At 32.4% G+C, this 10065-nt stretch overlaps 3 protein-coding genes across 3 annotated transcripts; all 3 read left to right on the top strand.

The window, feature by feature from the left end:
• The first annotated feature begins 301 nt into the window (after nucleotides 1-301).
• LOC9330659 (methyltransferase-like protein 6) lies at nucleotides 302-2348 on the top strand. Its single transcript, XM_002894552.2, has 7 exons — nucleotides 302-519; nucleotides 735-844; nucleotides 950-1143; nucleotides 1251-1330; nucleotides 1595-1697; nucleotides 1777-1919; nucleotides 1994-2348. The coding sequence occupies exons 1-7, from the start codon at nucleotides 328-330 to the stop codon at nucleotides 2096-2098; spliced, it is 927 nt and encodes a 308-aa protein (XP_002894598.1). The 5' UTR covers nucleotides 302-327; the 3' UTR covers nucleotides 2099-2348.
• Nucleotides 2349-4552: 2204 nt separating this feature from the next.
• Nucleotides 4553-5505, top strand: LOC9330658 (putative F-box protein At3g16210). Its single transcript, XM_021010565.1, is given in 3 exon segments — nucleotides 4553-5010; nucleotides 5013-5044; nucleotides 5223-5505. Coding segments are annotated over 3 exon segments (744 nt in total). The 5' UTR covers nucleotides 4553-4578; the 3' UTR covers nucleotides 5503-5505.
• A 2421-nt stretch (nucleotides 5506-7926) lies between these two features.
• On the top strand, nucleotides 7927-9566 carry LOC9330657 (acyl carrier protein 2, chloroplastic). The gene is made up of 4 exons (XM_002894550.2): nucleotides 7927-8109; nucleotides 8574-8675; nucleotides 8832-8954; nucleotides 9224-9566. Exons 1-4 carry the CDS (start codon nucleotides 8053-8055, stop codon nucleotides 9350-9352), a joined length of 411 nt encoding a protein of 136 aa, XP_002894596.1. The 5' UTR covers nucleotides 7927-8052; the 3' UTR covers nucleotides 9353-9566.
• Nucleotides 9567-10065: the final 499 nt, after the last annotated feature.

Genomic DNA, 10065 nt, shown 5'->3' with positions numbered 1-10065 from the left:
ACATATAATTTTATAATATTATTCATGAAATAAAAAATCAAATTTGGTTCGAAAACTAAAATTACAAATGACTAAAATCCGAAGAAAGAAAACCAAAACCATATCAAACTATGTATTGTTATTCATGAACCGGAAATTTGAAAAACCAAAATCTCCAAACCAAACCGAATCAGAATCTGAATTGAACACCCCAAACCCTAATAAAAAAAGTATAAAACGTTTGACTTCCAATCAAACCGTGTTTACCGGTTTCTAAAATATCCGGTTTCGCGTGGTTTTGTCCGGTCCGTATCTCAAAAGAGAGAAGCAGACATTGAATCAACAACAATGGAGAAAAGAGACGAAGCAGGAGAGTATCATTCCAAAGATTTCGAATGGGAATTTCTTCAGAACATCGTCGAGAACGATCCTTCTCTCTCCCACCATCTCCACCACCACCAAGATTTCTCCAACTATTCACCAAATTCGCAGCCATGGCAAGATTTTCACTCCCGTCACTCCTCCGGCAAATTCTTCAAGGTTCACACACACATCACTACTCTAGGTTTTGAAATCAACTCTTATCAGTTCCAATCGAAGAAATTTTGAAGTTAGTAGTAGAGAAACTTGCTTCTGAATTTTTGACAATGTAGAGAGATTGGTAATGTATTATCATATATGAAGGTTGATCTTAGGTTTTTTTTCTGAGAATGATGTTATTCGTCTTGATTCGCCGTAGCCGGTTTTTCGTGTAGGAAAGAAGGTATTTGTTGAAGGAATTCCCTGAGTTAGTTTCTTGTGGTGAGAACTCAAAACTTTTGGAAATTGGTTGTGGTAATGGCAGTACTGTGCTTCCGATTTTACGGTATACTTCTTTCGATCTTCATTTGCAGTTTTACGCCTTTTCACTGCTAATCTTTATGTTATTCTTATGTACATTGTATCTGTTTTTATCTTTGCTTTTGTGCAGTGGAAGCAAGAACATTACTGTATATGCTTGTGATTGTAGCAGTGAGGCCCTTGTTAGGACTAAAGAGAACATTGATCGCGCTATTGATTTAGTTGATAACTTCCGTTCTTTCTGTTGTGACTTTTCGACGTCTGAGTTTCCTAATTGGGTCGCATGCGATCATTGTCGAGACAAGTTTATGGTTAACCATTCAGGTTTTGGTCTTTCTGTAGCAATTCATTTATCCTACATAAGATACACATTGATCTCTCTTACATGTCTTGCTAATCTTGTATGTCTTATATATCTTCTTCATTAATAGGAAGGAGCGAAGGCATGCAGGTTAACTATAAATGTTTATTGAATGAACATTGCATCGGCGGGGTGGAATTTGTCACTCTGGTATGTAAACATCGCTCTTTTAGTTAAGACCAAACAGTGTGCTCATTGCAGGAAACATTATGCTATGTTTCTGCAGTGGAATTAGTCAATTAGATTAGTGGTCATCTCATGATTTTTATGATGCAGTGACAAGATCGATTTTAAACTAAAGTTTATGGCGAAAATATATCTATCTTTCATGTTCTATCATCTAATTCTTAGCTATTAGGCTCTTTCCAGATAGCTATTGAAACTCGGATTTTCCAACTTTTTATGTTATGTCAGATATTTACATTGTCGGCAGTGTCTAAAGAAAGGATGCCGAGAGCTATCAAGGAATGTTTTTCTGTGCTGAAACCGGGTGGTCTGCTCTTGTTCAGAGATTACGGTAATTGTTGTTGAATCAGCATGAAAGGTCTACCAAATAAAGAGAATCTAATAGGCTAAACACTTTGACAACTATTCAGGCTTATATGACATGACTATGCTACGGTTTGAGCCAGAGAAACGTGTAGGATTTAGGGAATATGTGCGGTCCGATGGAACCCTTTCCTATTTCTTTTGTCTCGACACTGCCAGGAAACTATTTACTGATGCTGGATTCATTGAGGTAAACCTTTGTGTTCTTGTTCTTTGTTGTGAATGAATAGCAAAATCTTTTAACATTTTGATTCTCGTGTATAGGTTGAGCTTGAATATTGCTGTGTCAAAGCAGTAAACCGGAGAAAGGGTAAGGACATGTACCGAGTTTGGGTTCATGGGAAGTTCCAAAAGCCCTTCTATAATTAAGTTGAAAGGCACAACGTTCTATTCTATCCGTGAAGATTGCAGAGTCTAGTTTTTGGATTATCTTTACACTTATCCTCTCATACTAAGTTTCCGTTCTTTGTTCTCTAATCTTGATATCTTTGTAAGCAATTTTGTAACCTCACTTGTTCATATATTCAAAACCATAATCATAAGACACTAATGAAAGCATTGCAGAGCAAAACTAAACTAGTTTTGTGTACTGTAAGGGCTAAATCATCTTCGTCTAAAACTTTTTCTTACAAAACAATCTTTGAGTTTCATGTTCTCTACTTCAAGCAATCCACAACGTTCATGAAACTCATGTTGTTTTGGAGATTTTAGAACCTAAATTTAATTTTTATTCTTAAGAAACCAGCACCTGTTATTATGATTTTATTTCAATAAAAGAATAGGAGAAATATATATATATTATAAAAAAAAATCTCCAACTTCAAAAATGGTTGAAAAAGCACAATTTCCCGATTATTAAAAATCCTCAACTTTTATTGATTTAACATTTTCATTTATGATTTTTGTTGACTTGGCCAAATTAGTCCCACCGTTATGTGGTTTGATGGAACCGTTATTTTTTTTGTCTGTCGTCTTGACGACATGACTAATTAGGAAAAGTCAACAAAAGTTGAAGCTTTTTCTCAATGAAATATTATAGAATTATTTTTTAAAAATATGTAGACAAAATATCTTTATAATTCAAATATCTAATTCCAAATTTTAGTTAAAACTACTATATTATTGATAATTTCAATCAGCAAACAAACAAATCAAATCTATATATAATAGCAATCTAATAAATACCATTTGCACATCTGAACGGTTGCGTCTTTTTATCGCAACCTTTCGTTTAAATCGGTTATTTTTAACGGTTATATCTTTTAATTGAATTTTCTCTGAGGATTTTCGTTGAATTATTTACGGTTATATTTGTTCAATTACAGTCGTATTTTTTCAGTTTACAGTTATACCTTTATAGTTGCATTTATTCATTTAAAGTTACGTTTTTCCATTATATAATTTCATTGCATTTTTTGTATAGTTAGTAATACTACGAAGTTTTTTTACATCAACCATTAGACAACATATCAAATTGGTTTTATTAACCAAAATAACAGCCTCAATAAATGCATTTTGCACTTTTGAACGGTTGTGTCTCTTTATAGTACCTTTCCATTAAAATATTAACGGTTATTTTTTCGGGTGTGTTTTTTATCGCAACTCTTCATTAAAATATTGACGGTTATTTTTCGGTTGTGTCTTTTTATTGCAACTTTCCGTTAAAATATTGGTTGTTACTTTATTCGTTTGTCTTTTTATTGCAGCTTTCCGTTAAAATATTGACGGTTATTTTTTCTCGGTTGTGTCTTTTTATCGTAACTTTCCGTTAAAATGTTGACGGTTATTTTTTCTCGGTTGTGTCTTTTTATCACAACTCTTCGTTAAAATATTGACGGTTAATTTTTTAGTTGACGGTTATTTTTTCGGTTGTGTCTTTTTCTCGCAATTTTTCGTTAAAATATTAACGGTTACTTTTTTCGTTGACGGTTATTTTTTCTCGGTTGTGTTTTTTATCGCAACTTTTCGTTAAAATATAGACTGTTATTTTTTTCGGTTATGTCTTGTTATCGCAACTCTTCGTTAAAATATTGACGGTTACTTTTTGTGTTGATGGTTATTTTTCTGGTTGTGTTTTTATATTTTTTTGGTTTTGACCCGGTAGAATTTTTTCTCTCTATATTATAACTCTTCGTTAGTTATTTTGTCACTTATAAATAATTTTATATTCACAAAAAATGTTTCAAAAGTGTTTTTTATTCATAATTTTTTTTTTACATTTTTATTCATAAGTTTTTTTTAATATCTTTAGAAAATATTTACGATATAACTTTAAGACATAGTTAATTTTATATAATAATTCAATTATTTGAATATATTATAATAATAATTTAATACATATACGTAATAAAATATATTTATTGAAAATGTGTTTCCCCGCGATATCACGGGGTTCATAACCTAGTCAAGTAAATAATTATATAAAATGACGGACAAAAGTAACAAATCAATTACAATAAAACTCTTATAAATTAATACTCGATAAATTAATAAATTTAATAAAATAAGAAAATTCTCTGCATGTTTAGATCATGCCAATGTAAAAGTAAACAAAATTTAATAAAATAATAAGATAATATTGTTATATTTAACTATAAATTTTTCTCTTGAGGTTGAATTTAAAGATTGAATTTGCTTATGTGGGAGTGTAAGAAATTTTATTTTAGGTATACACATTTCAGAATCTAAAAACAATTAAGAAGCAATAACAAAAGCATTAGTTAACAATATAAGCACGCTCTCGATATCAAATACATTAGCAATCTATAAAATGACTTGTTGTTCATAGTCATAAGAATATCTTTATTCCCGATTTTTACCAAAATATATATGTTTTGATCAATTTTCCAATGTCGAATCAACAATCATCACATCTCATTTCATTGCACAAAGATGGTTTATACCTTCTCGACCTCAACGAAACCACCTTGTCAAAGCTTGACTTGCCGTTTACATTACCGGCCAAAACCGAACCGGCCTGTATTCTTCATTGTCGTGGAATGATGTGTCTGACCCTTAAAGACAACAATGACCTAGCGATTTGGAAACCAGGTTCGGATGAATTCAAGAGAATACCAATGGTTATACGGGGCCAAACCACAAATCTTTTGGGATTTGGATATGACCGGATTTCTGATGATTACAAGATCGTGACGATAATCGGTTTCAAAACATATATCTATGCGTTCAAAGAAAGTTGTTGGAGAGAAAGTGTACGAGAAACTTCTCTTCATTGCAAATTCAAAGACCGGACTGGTACGGTTGTGGATCATTGTATGTATTGGATACCAGACAGGTCTCACACCAAAAACCCCCGTAGAAAAAACACCATTCTGTGTTTCGATTTCGCGAAGGAAGAGTACCAAGAGCTATTATCACCGATGTACGCAGAGTCGAAATTCAGTTCATGGTTAGGGGTTCTAAGAGGAGAGCTATGTGTTATCGATCATTACCCATGTCTAAATAATGACATTTGCCTATGGCGCCCGCAAAGAAAAGGCAAGAAGATCATGCATTGGAATCTCGACCCGTGGACCGTGAATGAAAATGTTAAAGCATTCAACATTTTTAATGTTACAAGATTCAAAAAATTTGATGTTGGTTTTGCGTATATAGCAAGAAACGAAGAACTCTTCATAGTGGTGAATGGTAATGGAAAAGGAGAAGACAAGTTTATGGTGTATAACGAGAGGCAAGAGGAGTTCACTGAAGTTCCAATTGGTGGCTCTTTGGAAGGGTTTAGATGTATGAGTATATATGACAATCGTTTCTAGTTATGTCAAGATTAAGGACATTATAGATTGGTTCTAAATAATTATAACTAACTATGCAACAAATATCTTATGGTTATTTCATTCAATTTGAAAAGATAAACTGTATAGATTTGTATTTCAACAAGTAATGAGTTAGCAGAAATCTTGAAATGAGCACGAAATGTCAATATATGAATTCTTTCATTATTCGTTATTTCCAGGTCTCACAATTACAGTTCACAGCGCCCTTTAGGAATCTTCGGTCAAGGTACGAAGTAACTCGACTGAAAGAAGAAACAGTTCTTTTTAGTGGCTTTTTCTTGTCCTGGACCATTCAGCCCTTTCTCAACCAAGTAGTATATATATGATCCTCTAAGAAAATTAATTTGTGTTGTTTTATATATATATATATATATATATATATATATATATAGACATAAATGAATCAATAATATCTCGAACGATAAAAAAAAAGCATTCCACTATGGTGCACATTTTAATGACACACATGAAAACAGAAAACACCTAATAACATCAAATGTAGTAACCTATTAAAATTGTTATGTGTTTTCTTCTAATAACATAAATAAATACAAAATTTTAATCGTAAATTCTTTCCCCTCCTTATCGGTAAAAAAGTTTTTTAATTAATGTATAGTTGAAAAAAATTAATCTTAATCATAAAACTTACCACCTTCATTATTTTATTTTAAGTGATGTTTAGACATACTACACACAAATTAAGAAAATGACAAATATATACCATAACCGCATGTTATTGAATTGATGATTTTAGAAATTCATCCAAAATCATGCGGTTATTGGATTAAGAAATACGTTAGCTAACTTTCAGATTATATTAAAGTTTAGTATTATTGGTTGATTGACTTTGAAATTTTTTGTTCATTTGAAACAACTTTTAATGATTTTCAAAATTATAGATGGTAAGGTGATATTCTACAGAAAATCTCTGTGAATATGTGAAATCTTTTTTAAACTCTCTAAAAATTTCTTATATTCTGCAATCATCATAATCATCATAATTCTACATTATCACAATCAAATAACATCCCCTAAGCGAATAGCCATTTGACCGAATAGAATGATGAAAATATTATTAGAATAAGTACATATTCTCTATTTTCTTATTTCATGCCTCTTTTAAATACATAGTTTTCTTTTCATCTTTTTTTGGTTCATGTCTTTTCCTACAAACTATAGTAACGTATGACATGACTTGAATTTTTTTTTAAATAAACAAAAATTCTTGAAAAAATAATATGTTGGTGTCAGATATCTCGTAATCTATCCGACCCGAGGAATTAGTGGGCTTCAAAGTTAACGGGCCTTAACACTTTGTAAACCCAGAGTTGCACATTGGTCAGGCCCATTCGAAGGTCCACTCATTTCAAATCTTCACTTCGGAGAAACGGAACGATCTCGTGAAGTAATGAAGGGGCGTTGATTGCGGATCCGTTGACTTAAAAGATTCGAAACAGATGTAATAAAAGAGGCGGGAATTTATTACCCTGAAGCCCGCACTTGTGACTATAAATAGGGACAATGTAACATTGTAAAAGGGATCGGAAATTTTCTATCAGAATCAATACAAAAACACTCTTTCAAAAAATTTCTTATTTTCCGACGATCGATATTCGACCGTCGAGACTAGAGACTCGCATAATATTGACGAAATTATCAATTGCGGATTCCGACATCCACATAATAACATAATGCACATAAGTTTGGAGAAATATATGCATTACTTTTATTTTGTGGAGCACAAAAGCAACTAAATCCATTAAACTTTGGGAAAAAAGAGTTTTTTCCACATAAAACAGTTTAAGAGTCGCAAGCTTATACATGAGAAAATCAATCTTTATGTACGAGTCGTTTTGGAAAACCTATCCGCACAAAAATAATAATAAAAGTAAAATAAAATAAAATTAAAAAAATAGTTCTAAAAACCTAAATTCCTCGAATTTCTCAATAAAAGAAGACCCAAAGTCGGAAGAAGAGATTACCAACAAGATGAATCCTTCAAACCACAAGATACTGAAGATGTTCATATCAAAAATTGGAAGATGGGATTACCAACAAAAGTCGGAAACCTAAATTCTTGCAATCCGTTTAACAAAACATCAGTTAGAGAAACTAAAATAAGATTCTAATTCTAACTCTCCATAAAACAAAAATGATACATTAATCTATGCAAATAAATATAATTTTTCTTCTTCTAATTATTAGTTTAGAAGGTTGTTTTGAAATTCCTTTATTATAATTCCAATAATGATTTATTTTGCTTGTAAGAAACAAAAAAAAACAATAATAAAATATATTTAGGATATTTTTCCAAAATTGTATTTTCTCTACCAAATCACCCAACCTCACCTGACTTGTCTGTCTGCGTTCTCATTGGAATCTCAGAAAGTTTTTTTTTTTTTTGTTAATACTATAAAATAAAATAAAAACCTTTCCCACTTGGTGGTTTCTTCACTGTGTCTCACATCTCTTCGTCTTCTCCGCCTCCTCCAATCTCACTCCGATCTCTCTACGATTCACTAATCTTCAATGGCTTCCATTGCTGCTTCTTCTTCTACTTCTCTGCTAGCTCGTCCTCGCCAACTGGTCTCTCTCTTTCTCTTCTTTACTCGAATCATCCCATTTTGCTATAGATCTGGTCTGATTCGTCTCGATCTACTTGCTGTTCTTCTTCTTCAATTGTAGATCTAATTGCATAATTGTTTTCTCAGCTCCATGTCGATTCCTTGAAATGGCTCTATGATTCATGTTTGGCTCTATCAAATTAGTTTTATACTTTTCTGGAATTTTAGGTATTTGGCTCTGCAAGAACGTATAATCTGTCAAATCGCCGGAATAATTGTTTGTTCTCGTCGAATTGAATTTTTGTTCTTGTATCTAACTTTTGTAAGAGCATTGAATCAAGAATTACTTCTTACATAGATTTTAGTTGCTTCTTTGGTATTCAAGAAACCGAAAAGCTTGTTCCTTCTCGCAGATTGTTTCGTTATTTTGCATTTCGAGTTTCAACTTTGTACCGATGATGGGAAGTTACTCGAATATGATGGCAGGTGATTGCGGCTAATCAAGTTAAATGCTTTAGCTATGGAAGAAGAAGCTATCTTTCTTTTAATCTTCGCCAGCTCCCTACCCGCTTGACTGTTTCCTGCGCTGTAAGACCTCTTTGTCTATTCTCTCATAGTAGAAGTTTTGTTTTTGCTGGTCCAATTTGACTTCTCGAGCCATTTCAACTTTTGCAATCAATGTGATTAGGCTTCTATCGTACAATTGGGTGATTTATTTCTCCGTTTTTGATTGTTGGTAAATAGGCAAAACCTGAGACAGTGGAAAAGGTGTGTGCAGTTGTCAGAAAGCAACTATCACTTAAAGAGGAAGACGAAGTTACTGCTGCTACCAAATTTCTTGCACTTGGTGCTGATTCTCTTGACACGGTAACTTAACAACCTTCTCATGTCTAATATCCATCCGCTTTTAAAATCCGTTTGCTCATTGGATTCAACTTTTGTAATGGATTGTTCATTGGACTTATTAATGCTTAATCAATGCCTCTTGAAAATTCTTTCCTGCTTTCAAGCTCATATTGTCTCACTCGAATGTTTAGATTGCAAGTCTTGTGAAGGGTCGCTGTGTTTCCTTATACACACCTCTTTTGTGTATATATTGTTACTGCTATGCACATGCTCATGACTCTTGTGTTCAGGTGGAGATTGTGATGGGACTAGAGGAAGAGTTTGGGATTGAAATGGCGGAGGAGAAAGCACAGTCAATTGCGACAGTTGAACAGGCAGCTGAGCTCATTGAGGAGCTCTTGTTGGAAAAGGCCAAGTAGACTATCGTTTTATTACATTAGCAAAAACCCAAACCACTACTATCTTCTTATTGATTCGTTAGCTAGAGAGCAATTGTGTCTGTTGAGATTTTATCCTATATTTTGGGAAACTTATTACAAAGCTTGTATTTGAATTTATCTTTCTTCTAAAACATTTGTACTTCCACCTTCAAAAAACTTTTACTTTCTGGTATGCAAACATAAGTTTCAATAATACGACCTCGTACTTGTTCACATTCTAGTTTGATTAAGAAACTTGATAGATTGCCCAATGTTTGATTCCACAACCAAAATGATGTAATGCATCTTATGTATCTGCATAATTATTAGTTTAGTTGTCAAATACTCGAAAGTTTCTTTCCAAAACTTCTAACAGTCACAATAAGACACTTGTCATAAATCTTTCCATCCGAAAAAACATCTAACATTTTATAAATATTTGAATTTATATATACAATAATTGAGTATGAAGTAGAGTTCTTATTTTCTACTGTTGAAAAATTAGCAGAAATGAAAGACAAAACAAAATGTGAACCAAACTTTTTTTTGTTTCAAGATAAATGCAGATGGAGTTAAATGATTCTTTGTTTTGGAAACTATTTGTTAAATAATATAATGAAAGATTTGAGTTAGTGCCGGCTCAAGCATTTAATAGGCCCTGGGGCAAAAACAAAAACTAGGCCCCTATTATATATATATATAAAAAGTATGTA

Source organism: Arabidopsis lyrata (assembly GCF_000004255.2).
Source record: "Arabidopsis lyrata subsp. lyrata unplaced genomic scaffold ARALYscaffold_1, whole genome shotgun sequence".
Classification (NCBI taxonomy): domain Eukaryota; kingdom Viridiplantae; phylum Streptophyta; class Magnoliopsida; order Brassicales; family Brassicaceae; genus Arabidopsis; species Arabidopsis lyrata.
The sequence above is the reverse complement of the archived record's forward strand: the minus strand, read 5'-3'. Positions and strand labels throughout refer to the sequence as shown.